Raw genomic sequence first — 19,103 nt, forward strand, 5'->3', positions numbered from 1 at the left:
GACACAGACGTTTCTGTTAGGGTTAATGTGACGTGTGTAAGGTCTTAGTGTATGTGATAGCATGTAGAAACTTTAAGAAATGTAATCTAGACACTTAATCCTTAAATGGAACATTGAAGACAAGACATTTTTTCTGTTTTTGTGTGCGCATTATCAATTGTAATGCGTGCAGAGAGTGGTTTTGCATTGTCTTGCTAAATATGTATTGGCATCCTTGAAAGAGATGTCGTTTTGAAGGCAGCATATGTTGCTCCAAAATCAGTATGTACTTTTTGGCATTACTGGTGCTTCAAAGAAATGCAAGTTACCTTTGCACAGGGCACTGACACAACCCCATACCATCATGTAGGCTGGCTTCTAGTCTTGTAGCTGACAACAGTCTGGATGGTCTTATTTTTCTTTGGTCCGGAAAACACATTGTGAATTCCTTTCAAAAAAAACCTACATATTGATTCATCTGACTGCAATACAAGTTTCCATTGTGTGATGGTCTATCCCAGATGCCTCTGAGCCCAGAGTAGTCAACGGCACTTCTGGACACTGCTAACATACAGCTTCCTTGTTTGCACAGTACAATAGTAACTGGCATTTGTGGCTGTTACTGCATATTGTGTTACTTGATAAAGGTCTGCAAATGTTTTCCTGAGCCAACATGATAACATCAGTTATTGATGAAGTTTGGTTCTTGACGCAGTGCCGTCAGAAGGAATTGGAGATCACAAATCTTTTAATTATATTATGCACTGCTAAGGGTGAAATACCCAAACTCCTTTGGATCTCTCTTTGACAAACATTGTTTTGAAGCTTCTGAGTGATTTTCTCATGCATTTGTGGGAAACATGGATCTCCTCAGCCTATTTTTGCTCCTAAAGGACTAGGCGTTTCTTGGATGAAGCTTTTATACCAAAGCATGACAGCTATCAATTGCAAGAATGGATGTATATTTCTGAAAAAATGAAGTTTCCCAGACTAAACATTAAATATCTTGTTTTTATACTGTCAAGTCAAAGTGAATTGTAAAATCACTTCTTTCTGGTTTTTTTTAAATTTTCCATACCATCCTAACTATTTCTGAGTTGGGGATGTCCATCCATCCTTCCTAACAAAAGGGTCACAGGGGTCTGCTGTAGCCAATCCCAGGGCACAAGGCAGGAAACAAACCCTGGGCAGGGCGCGCACACACACACACCAAGCACAATTTAGGGTCACCAATGCACCTAACCTGCATGTGTTTGGACTGTGGGAGGAAACTGGAGCACCCAGAGGAAACCCACGCACACATAGGGAGAACATGCAAACACCATTGCAGGGAGAACCCGGGAAGCAAACCCGGGTCTCCTAACTGTGAGGCAGCAGCGCTACCACTGCACCACCGTGCCGCCCTGTTGGGGATGTACAAAAGGTAAACCCTTACTCTGAAATGGTTTACAAATCCCCTCTTAGAAAAAGTAACTGAGCAGAAAATCTGCAGGTTTTATTTTTATGTTTATTTTAATGTAGAATCATCTCTTGGCAGCACCCAGTAGGGCGGCCATGTAGCACATGTGTCATTCTCTACCACCTTCGCCGTCACTTCCTCTACCTCTCCATATCTTAAATCATTCTTGATGCAGATTGAAGATTTTAGTTCCAGTTTAAGTGAAAAATTAAAGAAAATGTACTAAGTAATTGCAACACAAACACTGACTTAATCTGTTTTAATGCAAAAAGATGCTGACAAAAGAAGAGAAGAAGCGGGCCGCTAGGGTGCAGAAAAGAAGGGCTGCTTATGAAGCAGCAAGCACATCAACCTCTGAGCAAACGTATGCTAAATGTACAGAGAAAGAGGATGAAAACTAGGAATGTTCAAGTCAAGTGTATTCACTGCATGTTATCGTGCATTGCGCCGTTACTGGTATATATAATATTAATATATATGTGTATAAAATATAACGTCTGTCTGTCCACTTTTCTTAAGAAAACTACTTCACAGATTTAGATCAGGTTTTTTTTTATAATTATAATTTGCTTGTACATTCCGTTTTTTTTTTTTACGACTTCTTCAATGCGCTAGGTATCATAGTTTGCTTGCGGTACCGATTTATTTGAGCGAATGCGAAAGAGCGGCTGTGGGCTGAGGGGAAGGGGGGCTTACTCCTGCGCCAGCCTCTGTTTAAGTCGCCATACCTCTCAAAACATTTTGGAGTGTACCTTGCCTCTGCTTAGCTAGCGATACCTGTCTGTTCAGCAGACATTATCATCTAGAGATTGTTAAAGAGTAACGTTTGACGTTTTTGAGAGAGACATCACTGCTCATTGGCAGAGATATCACAGCCACATGCTCTTCTCCCCACGTCGGGGTTGCTCTCCCATCAGAGCTGAACCCAATCAGATTCAGTGCCAACGTACCGTTCCGCTTTAGAATTAAATTTTTGTAATTTTTTTTTATTGGCTTTTAAAGTTTGTCCTGTTTCACTACTACGTGGGTGGAGCAGTGTGGAACAGCTAGTTATTTATATTTTTTAAATTAAATTGGCATGTACAGTCCTGAACAAAAGACAGAAACTTTGAGAAAGTGTCAGACATATAGGTAATATAGGTAATAGGCAAGGCCATTTATTACATACATCCCAGTGTAGTTTTATTGTTTTTTTTATTTGTTTTACTTTAGAAATCTTTGCCACATCATTGAAACCTGATCCTAGCAGGCTTCTCTTAATGCACAAGTTAGAGACATGAAGAGTTCTTTTCACTTTTCCCTTGTAAATGAACTCAAAAGAAACAGAAACAAACAGCTCAATGTACAGAGATGCCTCACACCACAAAGTCACCTGAGACTCGATACGCTGTGGAGGGGAGTCATATATACTTTGTGGTGTGATGCACCTCTGTAATTTGAGATGGCTTTTCATTTGAGGACAGCAGTTTGCATTTGAAAAGTCAAAATTAGCCATTAAATATAAAATAACACTTACCAGGAGTAAGATTTATATGAGGAGGAAATCATCTGAAATATAAGAGTTAACAAATGTTAGTTAAAAATCGAAGGCAATCATAATTGCAATATTGGAGTAAAAATGAAATTAGGCACCAGCCCAGCAGAGAGCAATGGGGAAATCCCGGACTCAGCCTTACATACAATAATACTCTGCTTGTTTAAATTTCATAACATTACTTCTTTACTTTGTATTTCATAAAACACTACACAAACAAAAGACTGGAGTTAATCACATTTGGCTTACTGAAGAAAACCAGCCAAATTACAAAAAAAGTCATGACTTTACTACACAGGAATTGTTGAGCACGGAGTGAAGAACCTTTTTTTGGAAGAGGTACTGAAACTGATGGCAGGGATTTTTCCATTTCTTTTTATTTGTTATTGTGGCACAAAAACTATGAAATAAACACGTCACTTAAATTAAACTGGGAGAGCCTGTATGGTGACTTTGGTCTAACCCAGCATGCTACTTGCACGTTCTTCTTCTTCAACTTCTTCTTTTTTCTCAGAGTTTGAAAAAAGAACCAAATCTCTGCAACAGGTTGATTTCACACTAACAGGAAGTAACTTTTATATATTAATTATTTTTAAGCACTTTATAGCTTATGCACCAATTTCAGTTCCCTGCTTTGTTTCCATCTTCGCTTTCAGAGATCATAGGCCAAAGTAAACATTGACAACTTTGGTTATCCTTGTTAACAAAATAAACAAAATGTTTAAATCATACTAAATGAGTGGGCACATACTGGTAATGAGACCAATTCCATACTTAAAAAGGGCACACGGGCAGCCTGGCCAAAAGGTTTCCAGTTTATTGTGAGGTGCTCAGCACCACTTCAGTCACTTACTCGTGTAAGAAAATAACTTCAGGAGTTGCTCCGCTGAAAATGTGCAACCTGGATGGCGTGGGACAGGCAGCATTCTCAACAGAGATCATTTCTGAGCAAATCGGTTCAGTAGGAAAGGGGATCTAATGAAGCTCTAAGGTGTCATAGATGTTATTTATGGAGAGAAGATATAGCAGATGGAAATCATCCAGGCTGGTGGGTGACCTGTCAAATGGGAGCCTTTTGATCAGCTTAGAAAACAAAATACTGTAGGTTGGCAGCTACATAGTATTCATGACCATTCTGAAGACCATTTAAGGCCTTAAGGTGAAGTCCTGTCAGGAACAGCAGGCATCACTCAATTTTCCAGAAGATCCCTGACCCTACAGATAAGCTTGTGTACTGTTTAAATGTGCCTCCCTGTCAGAATCAATGAGGTCAGTTAGGGCAGAGACTTAACTGTCTAGAAGGTAGTATGGCCACAGATTGTGTGAAAGATCAGACGTGAGTAGGACAGTGATCTGCAGAATGTGAGAAAGTGAGCTAGCCACAGGCAGACAAAAGCAGCAAGTTTACTATCAGATTTTAATGTTTGTTTTTGTTATTGTAATGTTCAATGGGACATGCTCAAGTCATAAGAAAAAGAGGTTTGCATTTGTGAGTAGTGATGTGAGTGAACCCTGTGAAGTTTGCTTTGCCACGAGTTTGGCAAAATCACAGAAATATTCTCAAATTGAACTAATATTAAGTGTCTTAAAATGGCACAATGGTGTTTTAAGTGTCCCTCAGGGTTGGTAAGTACCTGCCTACTATGTTGGCCAAAAATCCTTTTTTAATGAGCTCTGAAGAAACAGCCCTTGTACAGCACATGTACTTGGATTATTTAGATTGCTGTATGGTAACTCTGTTTGCTGGGTGCGTTTTCACTGTTAGATTAGATATGACGTAACATATAATAAATAAGGTCTCTGCAATACTGCATTTTATTTTATTAATGTTATGTGAAGAAATTCTGAAAAAAACTCACATTTAGCCAACGACTATTCCCTTGACTGAGTGAAACTCAATATGCGGTCAGCAGAAAAGCCTAATATTTTCAGGTAGTTATGAATCATTTTCTCAGGTTTTGTTATTACTTTGGAAATGTAGCACATTATTTCAGATTAGGCTAAAATCAAAAACTAGGGAAATGCTTATTGAGCAAAGCTTAATGTAAGAGACAGAAATCAGTGCCAGAGAGAGAAACAAGCACAAAGGTCCTAAAATGGACCACATTCCTATAGTCCTATTGTGAATTTCCCCTTGGGATTAATAAAGTATCTATCTATCTATCTATCTATCTATCTATCTATCTATCTATCTATCTATCTATCTATCTATCTATCTATCTATCTATCTATCTATCTATCTATCTACTGTATCTATCTATCTATCTATCTGTCTATCTAGTCTCACTAACCTTTCTCTAATTTGCTGTTTCCTTCAGCTGTACATTAGAATTCTGTCTCATAAAGCTGACTGTAGTGCGCATGGGAGAGGTGAGGCTTAAAAGTAACTGGAATAAAATGTTTTTGTCATCTTCTTGGGTTTAATTTGCATTAGTTGTGATCTACTACACACCCCTGTCTTCAGTTATGGTCATGAACTCTGTGTAATAACCAAAAGAATGAGATCACAAGTACAAGAGGCAGAAATGAGGTTTCCTTCCAGGACTGCTGGGCTGACACTCTGTGATATGGTGAGGAGCTCAGGGATTTGGCAGAGCCTCAAAGCTGAGTCGCTGCTCCTCTGGATTGAGAGGAGTGCACATGCCACTGGGTGAAGACCCTGCAGCAGGCCCAGGACACGCTGGTGGGATCATACTGTATCTCTCAGATGGCTTAGCATGCCTGGAAAATCACCAGGAAGAGCTGGAATCTGTAGTTAGGGACAGGGAAGTATGGGCTGACCTGCTTGGCAAACGTGATCCACATCAGTAAAAGAGTTTGAGAAGATGAAACAAGATGAGATGGCAGTGATGATATGTTTTGTGAGATTTTTCAGTAACCGCAGATGGAAATTTTTAAGTTTTTATGCTCACCAATCATGGCGCAAGAGAGTTGTGACGTATTGTACATTCATTTAGCACATGCAAATTAATAATTTCACTTCACTCTGTACCATGTTACTATAATGATAGTAATTCACTTCGATTCTATTAGAGGTCATGGGGGTTGGAGCCTAAACTGGCACAAGGCAGGTACCAACCCAAGACAGGGCACCAGTCCATGTAAAAGAACACTTGCACACTCTCACTTTCACAGTGCCAATTTATAGATATTATATAGACATAATTTAATCTGATCTGCACATGTTTGGTACCAATAAGAAAACCCATCCTGACTTGGATGTATAGACAGCAATTAGCTAGGAGAGAAGCACAGAATCCCATACTTTCACTGATTATATCTACAGTTTGCTACTAAAGAAGTGTATAAGCCTGGAAAATTATTTCAGATACAGAGAGATGATTTTTTTTTAAATGAGTAAAGATTTTACTGTACACTTCAGGGATGATTGACCTTGTGTTACAAATAATAAATTATATATTCAAACCTTTTCTACTCTCCTCCAGCACATGATCATTATAGAGTTCAGCGCATACAAAACACTGTCTCATAGTGCTTTGAAAATGCAGTAGATATTAAAGGTAGTGCAGTATTTCCAAGTATGGTGTTTTTACTCATTAAGTAGTGCAGATTAAAAGGATCAGAATACAACATACAACAAATAAAGCAAGTGAAGCAAGTCCAGATTAGTGTGTTGCTAGTCATTCAGTTAGGTGGGTGGCCTTGGAGCTAAGAAAAGCTTTCGTTTTGTTATGCATATTCAAAGACCAGTGAACTAAATTTCCTCTTTCGTGGGGATCTTTCTTTTTTCTTTTGCTTTACTGATTTGTAAAAATAAAAAGGGAAGATTTGACCTGAAAGAGCAGATTTGTGTCACTGAACTAGGAGGATTTTCCAGTGTAAAAAAGCTGACTCTTATGTTCACACTTGTAGGCACATTTTCTCATTTCCTATATTAAAACATCTCTTTAGTATGATGCATACAAAATGAACAAGGGAAAGGAAAAAAACTCTGATGGTCTGAAAAGGTTTATAAGAAAATTATACCTAAAAAAGAAATTACTTAACCTCATTTTATAACCATGAAAATTGTGCATGGTGTTAGGCATGAATAGCTTATTAGACATATTAGAAAACCTGCATGTATAAGGTGAACTGGGATATTCAACATGTTGAAAGTGCAACCTAAAAACTAATTGATGGAAGAGGGGGATAGCACTACATATTTAAAGGAAGAATAACATTTGTATGACACAGTTTACTGTGGCTGCTAAAAGCCAGCACAAATAGGAGGGATCATAGCTATTGAATGGTCACCATTTTATATGTTCATAAGGTAATTAGAGGAAAAGAAGACAAAATGATCTCGGATGGCCATGAAGGCTAACAGAATGTTATGTGACATAGTATAATGTGTCTAGTACAAGTCAATGGATGTTATGAACAAACTTTATAAAGCACCGGTGAGGCCTCATCTCAAGTACTGTGTACAGTTTTAGTCTACAGGCCAAAAAAGGGACATAACAGCGCTAGAACATTTTCAGAGAAGAGCAACTAGGCTGATTCCAGGACTACAGGGGATGAATTATGAGGAAGGATTAAAAGAGCAGGGCGGCACGGTGGCGCAGTGGTAGCGCTGCTGCCTCGCAGTTAGGAGACCCGGGTTCACTTCCCGGGTCCTCCCTGCGTGGAGTTTGCATGTTCTCCCCATGTCTGCGTGGGTTTCCTCTGGGTGCTCCAGTTTCCTTCCACAGTCCAAAGACATGCAGGTTAGGTGGATTGGCGATTCTAAATTGGCCCTGGTGTGTGGGTGTGTTTGTGTGTGTCCTGCGGTGGGTTGGCACCCTGCCCAGGATTGGTTCCTGCCTTGTGCCCTGTGTTGGCTGGGATTGGCTCCAGCAGACCCCTGTGACCCTGTATTCAGATTCAGCAGGTTAGAAAATGGATGGATGGATGGATTAAAAGAGCTGAGCCTATACAGTTTAAGCAAAAGAAGAATTAGAGGTGACATGATTGAAGGGTTTAAAATTATGAAGGGAATTAGTACAGTGGATTGAGACTGCTACTTTAAAACAAGTTCATTAAGAACACTGGGACATAGCTGCAAACATCCATCCATCCATTATCCAACCCGCTATATCCTAACTACAGGGTCACGGGGGGTCTGCTGGAACATCTGAATGGTAAATTTCACACAAATATTAGGATTTTTTTCTTCACACAGAGAAACATAGACACCTGGAATAAGCTACCAAGTAGTGCAATAGAAAGTTGGAATTTAGGGTAATTCAAAACTAGACATGAAGTTAAATTGGGAGAATTAAATAGGACTGTCAAGCTTTGTTTGGCTGAGTGGCCTGTTGTCATCCATAATGTTCTAATGTTTTAATGAATGAATTTCAAAGTCACAACTTTCTGGCTTATCTGCCATACTGCATCCCTTCACCTAGTACACTTATTTACCTAAAGCAGAAGGGAATGGCGCAGTACTACCTGAGATGTGTTGACCTCAATCAAGTGGCGACCAAGATTCAAACTTTTAATTATTGGACAAAACAAATATAAAAGACAATAACTAGAATGCTCTGATTCGTTAATTCTGTGTTCCAAACAGATATTCAAAAGGTCAGTAGGTCTTGAATTTTCTATATAATAGAGCAGAACTCTCTCTTTGTTGAGAAGAACTGTCTCGCCTACACTCCTGGTTTTAGGAAACCCCTTATGTGCATTCCAGACGGGGCAAAAAAAGGGACTGAAGAAAATTCACATGAATGTGCAGGTAGTGTTGATATTATTTTTGTGCTTTCCCTCCTTTTGAATCTTCTTCTTAAGTATACCCTCAGTATTGGACATCTCTAAGTTGACTTGTTAAAAATGAAACAAGAAGAGGTCTTTTTAGAAATGAAGGCGTTTTATTTATGTGTATTTTTCCAAGCAAAATATTAATATATCTAACTTATCTTTTTTTCATGAGCAATTTTTTCTGATAAAGCCATTGTATTAGTTTCACTTCTTGCTTCAACTGAAACATAAACTGGCTGAAGTAAAATGGGAAAGGTAAGCGATGAATATGATGTGTTCCCACTGCAGAAGACTTCACGTTCAGGGCCAACGTCTGTCTTTCTTATCAGCTTATAGTTAGCACCAATTTTAATGTACTCCTGAAAAACACAGCTCATCATGTGGAGTCATGGCTCATGAAGATGCACCATCACTCAGCATCTGCATTTCAAGACTAACTCTTGTGAAATGTCTTTGATTGTCTATATTTGCTAAATTTGAACTTGTAATGGCCATCCCGTAAGGAGTCATCAGGCAACTGAGGCACCTTTATTTACATGAAGCTCTGCTATTGAAGGATCCTGCGAGAGTTTGTAATGTGGGCTGCTGGGGGGCTGCTCCCTCCAAATATTTTAACAACTCTACTTATATTAAATAGGTAATGTGAAATAATTCTGAAATTCAGTAAATTTGTTTATTTGTACAATGTGCCTGGTGTTGGCTCATGTCAACATCCATTAAAAATTGGTTCTGACTTGTATTTGTTTAGTATTTGTGTCAATACCTGTATTTGTGAAGTGAAGGGCGCTGGCCAAATGAGAGTCTATGCGAGTCCTTGACCTTTTTGGCAAACAGATGACCTGAGGCTGCCCTGCTTTTGGATTTTTCCGGTGACACAGCTCTCTGCACCCCAGACACTACCACCTTTATTTGCAGCACATTAGTATTGTTATTAGGTGTTTTTAATCTAATGTGATTGGACAATTGTTGATGCACTGTCATATTCATGTCCAAGGTTCACAATTTACACCCACCATTAACGTAACTACAGAAGAGTGAGCATGACTTTGATGGCAGCTTCAAGCAGAAACTTCTAAAAATTACAGAAAATTTGGTTATATCTATAAAGAAACACCCTGTCATAAATTGTTCACTTGGAGGAAAAAAGAAGATAAAGGAGCTTGGACTAGACCAGCCTGACTTAAGAATTCGAGGATGACCTTACGCACAGACTTTTTCCAGCTCATGTTATGACAAACGGAGTTGGCTAACTGAGTGTGGTGTAAGTAATGCCTTTCTTGCTTTCTCTTTTTGCTGTTTATAAGTGTTGGTACCAAAGCGTTGTAGACAATGATGGGTGTATGAGATCTCAAATATCTTTCTGAAAAATGCATGAAAGTAGCCACAGTCATCTGGACAATAGCATGAAGCTAAATTTTTTTGGAAAGCTTAGTGTTGCTGAACAGCTAGAGGAAGGGTACAGGATTGGCATTAGAAGGAACAATGAAGAGGTGACCAAAAATGGACAAAAATCTGTCCAGAATAATAGATGAAATATACAGTGTATGTGTTTGTGGTTAACAGAATAGTGTTGTGGCTTGTAATGACTTTGGTTACAAAAAGTGGGCCACTCCAGAAAAAAAGGTTAGGAAACACTGCTTTAGACAATTATATGTGGCTAATTATTTTGGCAGGCTTAGTGAAATAACTCAAATTAATCAGAAAGTAATTGGGAAATGTTCAGGCCTGAAGGAAAGGAGGGCGACATTTAGGTTCAAGGAAATCTAGTTATCCTGATCATAAAGGCAGAATAAGATTTAGGTTGGACTTGCCCCGTGGGTGTAGTACAAGACAGATGGGAGGGCAAGTTATGCTTTAAGATGTTGGGAGCTATAGATGGTACGACGTGAATTTGTGCCCAGGTGAGGTAAGCCTGGCAAACTTGCATAGGACTGGGCAGACTGGCAGCAAGTGTTGAATAAAATAAGGGTGGCTTTGGCTGAAGTAAATGATAAACTGAGATGCAAGACTTGAGAAAAATCGGTCAACTAGTGATTACATGATGTGGATTTATGAAATACAGTGAAAATGGCCAAGGACTGGGCACTCTGTTAGCAGAGGCAGAGCAAGGTTTGGATTGGACTTATGCTATCGATGCGTTACAGGACGAACAGAAGTCCACATTATTGGAAGATAATGGAGGTGGGGGTGCAGACATTATGGTGTGGGTTTTGGCATAATGGGGAATTGAGCAAGTTGGCAGAGGATTTGGCAATTTAGAGTCAGGTGTAGTATAATATTTGAGTGGCAGGTGCACCTGTTCCTTTCCACATCTATAGGGCAATTATGGGAAGAATAAGGGGACTATGGATGTCATGGACTGAGGTTTTGGAGCATAGTAGAAATGGGAGAGGCTGGCTTTAGATTGGGCATCGTGGTGGAAAGGGTATTATACACTTTAGTCTGGCTTTGTCCTATGGGTCTGATGCTAGACAGGCCAAGATGTGCATTGGCACTATGATGAGGCACTATATAATACATACAGTGTGTGAAAGGCACTATAAGATAGATAGATAGATAGATAGATAGATAGATAGATAGATAGATAGATAGATAGATAGATAGATAGTGTTAAAATAACTCCCCCCTTTTTTATGTGTTTCCACTTCCAATCTGTGGTACAAAGTAAGTAATAAAAGTAAGCAGTATGAGTAATAAAAAAGAAATATTAGTTCAATACCAGTAATGCATCCACCAGAAGACATTATGCTGATTAGAACGGGTTTACAGTTTCATCGTGATTTTCTGTTCTGCTGAGGAGGACCACATAATGGAAACATAAGCCATACAGAAAGTCTCAGATGTATACCGTCCAGTTTGTGGAAAAGAATCCAGCAGTGTGATACTCTTAGTTCAAAGAAGCACAGAGTCCTGGTGTGGAAAGATGTATGAAACAGTTTTTTCAATTGTTAGCCAAACACCTGGCCGCATTGTGGTCAGTGCTTCTACTGGACTGCCCCAGAGGTTTGTGTTCCAGTGGTGCAATTTGTGAAGTCTGTCTGTTCTTTCTGTATTATTGTGGCTTACCTCAAAGCCATTCAGCTTTAAAGCTGAGAAGTTATAGTATAGGCGGTTCAGGGCCAAAATGTTCTTCTGGCAGCAGGTGATTGTCAGTTGATCTAACTTTTAAATCTATATGCCTGCATTTAGTCAGATAATGTCAGAGGGTATCACTATATCAAATGTCAGTGAAGATAGACCGGGCAACAGCATCCCATTGTCTGATTGTTTTTTTGTGGACTGTGAACTTGCGTGTCTCATTAGTTCAGCGTTTCTCAACCTTTAAGTATTTGCGACCCGAATTTTCCTAACAGTTTTTATCGCGCCCCCCTAACGTTTTTTTGAAAGGAGCCCACTAATACCAATTTGTTCTTTTTTAATTAATGATATAGTATATCATAGATGCATATTTTATTATACCTACTTAATTTTTATCGACATTTATCTAACTCTATATTTATTTTTCTAGTATCAGAATGTAGTTTAAGTTAATTTGTTTTGGTTTCAATAGATGTATTTTTCATATTTCTGATTCTTGTTTTCTTTTTTTCACATCTTCACACCCCCTTTTTTGTTACTTTGCAACCCCAGTCAGTCAAAGAGGGACTGACATTATTAGTTGGGTAAGTAAATGATAATGTTACAGATGTCTGCACACATATAGCGAAATTTTCATGCCAGAAATGCCACTGTTGATAAGTAATGTACATTGCTTAACATTTCTGTATCAATAAAAAAAATATATAAAACTAAATCCAATTTCTTTAAAGTAAGACCTGAGCTAAAGAAGCCAAATTACTGAACTATACCATTTATTATTATTATTATTATTATTATTATTATTATTATATTTTTTGTCAATTAGTTAGCATTGCTGCTTCACAATTTCAGGAGGTTAGCTTCAAATCAGAACTCACTTTCTTTCTGCATGGAGGTTTCATGTTCCTAATGACAACATCAACTTTCTCAGAGGCCTCAGGCCTCCTTCTTCCTTGCCATGTAGTTTAGGCTGATGGTAAATTCTAAATTGCCCTGTATGACTGAATGTGGATATGGCAGTGAGTGTGACTGGCAACGTACTGATGTCCCATTCAGGTTTGGATGCTGCCTTGCACTGGCAGTTGTCACACGTGTACATGGGAGGCAACTAAAGGGCTTGAGTGAGGGCAATTCCGAATCTGACCGGGATGCAGCAGAGTGCACTGACTCTTTTCTTCCTGCAGCCCATTCACAGGAAGTTCCACCTGGCCCTGTTGACGTCACTTCTGGGTCCGGACCTATAGAGAAAGGCAATGCCGGCTCTGGCCCCCTGGATGTCACATTCGGGCTTAAGCCTATTGCTGAAGACCTTTCCGATCCCCGCTCCTTTGACGTCACTTCCTGCCCTGACCTTTAAAAGCCTCCACCTTTTCCCTATACCCTCAGCTCTGTTTTGGACTCCAATTTGTGCACATCAGTGCTATTATTTACTTGCAATTTGCAGCCAGGAAACCAAACATACAGGTGGCTGGCCCAAACCTTGCTATGGCTCTTTGTGGAGTTTGTGACACAGTGTATCCTGATGTTTCAGTTTATTGAACATCTTGTCTGGTCTTTGGCTGTATCTTTTGCTTTGATATTTTCAGTGATTCATGGTTTTGTAAAAAGAAAGCCCCACACTCCTTGGCCCTGAAGAAGGGAGAGTTGGTCCCAAAACGTGTAGGGAGGATGTTCAACCGTAGCTCACAAGCCCCCTAAATTTGAGACTTCTGAGGTGTATCTTGGCTGACTAACGAGTGGCTAGCACCTCAGGAACAGCTAATGTCCTGAGGTGGGCTGCTCCAGTTCACTTTTGATTCTTTCCCTGGAGATTGACACAAGGACTTGGAACTGTTGCCTGTAATTGAAAGACTTTGTCATATTTTCAAATATGACTAAAGATTATCTACTTGTTTATATAGCTGTAATTGTTAAAGTTTTTAGCATTTTATTTGTATTTTGTGACAATATTTATTTTTAAGCAGATCAACTACCTTTCGTATGATGTTTCTCGGACAGGTGCTAGCCAACAAATTTTGGAATGATTGACTTATCTACTATTAATTTACATATTTGAGGGTAAAACTGTGTTGTTTTTCTGTTGTTAAAATAAAATGGTGCATGTCATTTATTGGTATGTTTTTCTTTTAAATGGAAAATGTCTGATCAAACCTAAACAGTAGAAATCAAATAACACATAGAGTTCTATGAAAAGTGAAAGTAACAGTAAGCTTTTAATCCATTTTCTTGACTCACTTAGTCAAATCCATGGCAGGAACCAAAACTGGATGGGACACCACTCCATCAGATGACACACTAAGGCATCTACTCACATCAGGACAATGTAGCCTGCATGTTTATGGGATATGGAAGGAATTCCGGAGTACCTGTAGAGAAATCCATATGGACATGGGGAGAATGTGCAAACTGAGAACAGGCTAGGATTTAAACCCAAGACTCTGGAGCTGTAAGGTAGTGGCAGCACAAAACCCCCATCAAGAAAAAATTGTGTCATTTCTATCTATACTAATAAAAGGCAAAGGCCTCACTGACTGACTGACTCACTGATTCATCACTAATTCTGAAATTTGGCAGGCTTATTCCTTACAGCTTACTTACAAAAGTTAGGCAGGTTTTTATTTCGAAATTCTATACGTAACGGTCATAACTGGAACCTGCTTATGTACATATACAGTATATGGCCATAGCCTGCAGCTCGGTCGCCGTGTGAGGCAGACTTGCATCCCTCATCGGTACGCCTCCCACGTAATTGAGTGCCTGCCAATATAAGGCTGCCTGTCAGCAGCAATCCAATAGACACGCTGCCGCTAAATATTCGTGGGTGAAGGACTGTGCTTATGCAAACGAAGATGATATGGTCAGGGATAGAATAGTGTTTGGCACAAACTCAGCGAAAGTGCGAGAGAAACTTTTAAGTGCTGGGTCTTAGCTAACATTAAATAAAGCCGTGGACATCGCAAGACCGCACGAGAAAGAACAAGCACAGCTTAGAACCTTTGATGCATGTGTTCCGAGCAGCTCACGTGAACTGACTGTGAACGCAGTACGCAGAGAACAAGCAAGAGCTCCAAAAAGCGCTGAACAAAAAACACATTACACAATTGAGATGGCAGCAAAAGAATATGAAGCGAGTGACGCATACAAGCATATTCATAAGTGCAGCTACTGCGAAAACAAAGCGCGGTGTAAACCTTAAGTTTAAATTAAGTTCATAGACATGCTGCCGCTCGCGTTTGTCATGCATACGATGAATATGATATTCGCGAGATGCAAGTTTAATGAGAAGACGCAGGGTATAAACGAGACTTTTGATCACTTTGTAACGGAGTTAAAATTGCTGTAATGGAGTTAAAATTGCTGGTGAAGGACTGTGCTTATGCAAACGAATAGGAAAGAAGGGTGTAAAGCTTAACTTTAAATTAAGTTTATAGACAAGCTGCCGCTGGCGTTTGTCATGCCTAAGACGAATACGATATTCGCGAGATACAAGTTTAATGAGAGGACGCAGGGTATAAATGAGACTTTTTGTTACTTTGTAACGGAGTTAAAATTGCTGGTGAAGGACTGTGCTTATCCAAACGAAGATGAGATGGTCAGGGATAGAATAGGGTTTGGCACAAACTCAGCAAAAGTGTGAGAGAAACTTTTTTACGTTCATAGACACGCTGCTGCTAAATATTCACAGGCAAATCCACAACTTAATACCGGGAATGCCTGTTGAACATCTTAGATTCAGGAGTACCGATTTGGGTAGTGATCACTTCGATGAATGAAACTTGTTATCTTTACAATGGTTGACAACGAAGATGAGATGGTCAGGGATAGACTAGACAAACATGGAATGTAACTTGAACATAACACTTCCTCCAAATACGAACCTGATTGAAAGAAATAATGATAATCAAATCCTTGATGATAGCCACACTCATAACAGGCACAAAACAATTACATTGACAATCATGTTACGTTATTTTTAAAATGTTTCCTTTTCTTTTTCATAACTTCTTTAACACACTACTTCTCTGCTGCGAAGTGCGGGTATTTTGCTAGTTCAATATAAACTGGAGCACCCTATGACTACGAATTGGATTACGCAAATGATTAATTGGATGTTATTATGTAAATTTGAACAATTATTGTCTGACAAAGAAACATTAACAGACAACCAAAAAGAAAAACATAATTTATGCAGGCTTGTATGCATTTTATGCTCAATTGTGACAGAGGGAAACTAAATTAAATTACAGGACTCAATGAAAGCTGTGACTTACATAAATAAAGTAAGAAAAGAAATCTCAAACAAATATGTCGTTGTCCCATTGGGTTTAACTAAAGCAAATTATTAGGTTTATAGAGTTATTTTATCACATGTACAAAGTATAGTAAAGTTCTTACTTGCATGTGCTAATCAACATGCAACACGTTGCCACTCTCTGGTGCCATGATTAGTAAGTTTAACTAATTTCCCTGAAATATCTGTCCTACTTAACCTTACATAACTACCCAAACTTCTGTCTCCATTACCACTGTTTCCTCGTTCATATCCTTGTCTGACTGGTACTTGGCCATCTTTAGAAACATAATGCTTTTCTAGTTTTCGTTTTCCTTCACCTTGCTTCCTTCATTTGAATCTCTGTCCATCATGCGGCCAACTTCGAGTTCAGGGGTAAAGGAGCTTTTAAACTCTTGCTCGGAACTACTAAGTGACCATCCCTGTCTTGACTTCTGATTTCATCATTGGGACTGATTTACTAACACTGCTTTGCAGGTCCAGAACAGAGATCCTCTTGCCAGGCTTAAAGGGTAAGAGGGTGAGGCATGTAGGATAATCAGCCTCCTCTTGGGTGGGTTGACTTCTATTCTGCTAATTACGGTCCTTCCATTAGTTCCTCCTATTGTTGACAGTTTGACTACACTAGTATGATCACTGATAGTTCAGTCACTAAGTAGGAACTTTAAAGCAGTTCTCCTGCCCTGAATGTCATAAAATGTTTTCAACATCTGTCTTGACCAATGCACATATGGTATGTATCCTCCACCTATTTTCTAAATCTATTTATTAAATTATAGTCCATCAAAACCTGTCCAAGATAAAAGAAGTAACAGGAACTAGCCACAGAAAGAACTCCAGTCCGAGACAGGGTGCACCACTGCATTCACACTAAGCCAACACACAGTCTACATTTAATAAAACCTCACATCATTGTACTGCTGGGAGATTGCAAAGCCCGGGGATAAATCCACATGAACAGATGAATAACATGCAAGCTAGAAATGAGTTAGAGGTCCTAGGCCACCATATTTATACTTTATTAATAAATTATGGAGAATTAGCTGTTTTAAAATATAGAATAGGAACTGTTTATAGTTTTTTAAAGATGAAATTGATACCAAGCAAATAAAAGAAGCTCTCTTTTGAGTGACCCCAAAAATCCCAGTTGTAGTTTTTTCAGACATTCCCAGGCTTTTCATAAAAATGCCATGGTGAAGTCACATAAAATCTGCTCCGAAGTATGTATGATACAGTAACACTTGCATTTCAAAAATAATATAACTAGCAACACTTTTCATGGGTTTAAAGTTCCCTGGGCCTCCCTCTAAATTAGTAAAAGACATGATACTCACAAGAGTCAGGCGTGGAGACATCCTTCATCTGTTCGTTTTGCTAGCTGTGCTATAAAAATATTTTCACATTGCTTCTGAATTCATTCTGAAGAGAGAGATGCTCCCGTGGCCATTGTTTCTGACTATTCAGAAAAGTAAGAGGGGATTTCTTAAATTTCACAGCTAAAGAGGAAATGGAACGGTAGAGCCAGCCAATGAAGAAGCACATGTTCAGAGGGCTGGGCTCAGAGGTTTAGCTGTTTTTCAGATCTTCTACTGTATGGGTGTTGGCCTACCCAACAACAAACATTACAGCATTAAATATTTACTTAGGCATGGGAGTGCCTATGGCACACTTCAAATCTGATTTTATTTTCTCAAAGCATAACATTGAATGAAAGGTTATAAACATTGCGGGAAGCAACAAATAACTTTGAGAAGAGACAGCAGATTACAAAAAATTGAGGGGAACACATTGATTACAGCCTGACAGATAAGCATGCCTGCAGTCTCATAACTATAAAACAAACAGGCGTGTTATGTTTGTCTTACTATGAAAAAAGTTGATTCACTAAAAATATAAAACAAACGCTTAATACATTTAACAATGAATGGAATGACTCTAAAAATGACTCTTGCTGTTCTCAGCCAGATCTCGGCTGGGGAAAGCTTGCTCAGACTTTAGGCACATGATGGCTTTATCAATTTATTGAACAGACAAAATGTCACAATCAGTTACATCTTGAGTGAACATATCAATTTAAAGCTGACAACTTTTTCCTTCTGGTATTTTTCAGTTCATTGTGCAATTCTGGTTTTCTTAGCTAGGCTAGAGATCATGACACCACACACCACAGAGCACACAGCTTCAAAATATTGGAAAATTAAGATGGAGGATACTAAGAAATTAATCCACACATTACCTTCTTATAAAACTGACTAATGCAGTGTGTTATTTAGAGGCTGTTCAAACCATTCCTTATACAGTTTTCAGTTAATTAAATATGCTACTACTATTAGAAGTAGATAGTTAAACCAGATAGGCCTAATTCTTAAAGGAATAACCCACCCAAAAATTCTATATATCTCTATATATAATCTTCATTTGGATCTTGATCTTTGTTTGTCCGCGAATGAATTAGAAGAAGAAGCACTAGATGGCAGTAGAGAGACAGCTAAAACATAGGCATTGCATTAAGAATCTCCTCCAGGCTTATACTACTGAAGACTGTAGAACTCCAGTCAAACCTCAAAACACAGACATTCAAACTAACAAATTGTTGTGCTTTAAATTAACTGAAGAGATCTTCATTTAGATCTTGATCTTTGTTTGTCTGCAAATTCTACGAATGCGTAGACCACCTTCCAGTTTAGTATGGTGTTGTTACTCACGTATGTCAACAATGTGCCGGAATAACGAAAGGGGTGGTGGACGGTGTTACGCTGGTTAGCTCCTGAGGCCTGGTTAGAGAATGAGATTGCCGAAGATGAAAGGTACATGCCTACGTAACATATGAATGAAAGAAAGACAGTGGGTAAAACGAATGACAACATAACAGCACGTTCCAGAAATTGTAGCCAGCGAGTGCTGTGCGTCTCACAGTTGTACCATGGCTTGCTCACATGTTAGTGAAGTGATCCCTATTTATGCTTTAAAGAGCCTGGATACCTATGTGTCCCCCTTTTATAACCATTGCTCCATGTATA

General features: G+C 38.9%; 1 protein-coding gene across 1 annotated transcript in view; it reads right to left on the bottom strand.

The window, feature by feature from the left end:
* LOC120523156 (T-lymphocyte activation antigen CD80) overlaps window positions 1-17,534 on the bottom strand; it is a 64,673-nt gene extending 47,139 nt beyond the window's left edge. Inside the window, exons 1-2 of the mRNA XM_039744174.1 lie at window positions 17,418-17,534; window positions 2,955-2,986 (exon numbers count right to left, since the gene is read on the bottom strand). Of these exons, the coding sequence (XP_039600108.1) occupies window positions 2,955-2,986; window positions 17,418-17,438 (53 nt within the window). The 5' untranslated portion in view covers window positions 17,439-17,534. The remainder of the gene's footprint in view (window positions 1-2,954; window positions 2,987-17,417) is intronic.
* Window positions 17,535-19,103: the final 1,569 nt, after the last annotated feature.

Source organism: Polypterus senegalus, chromosome 2, assembly GCF_016835505.1.
Source record: "Polypterus senegalus isolate Bchr_013 chromosome 2, ASM1683550v1, whole genome shotgun sequence".
Lineage (NCBI taxonomy): Eukaryota > Metazoa > Chordata > Cladistia > Polypteriformes > Polypteridae > Polypterus > Polypterus senegalus.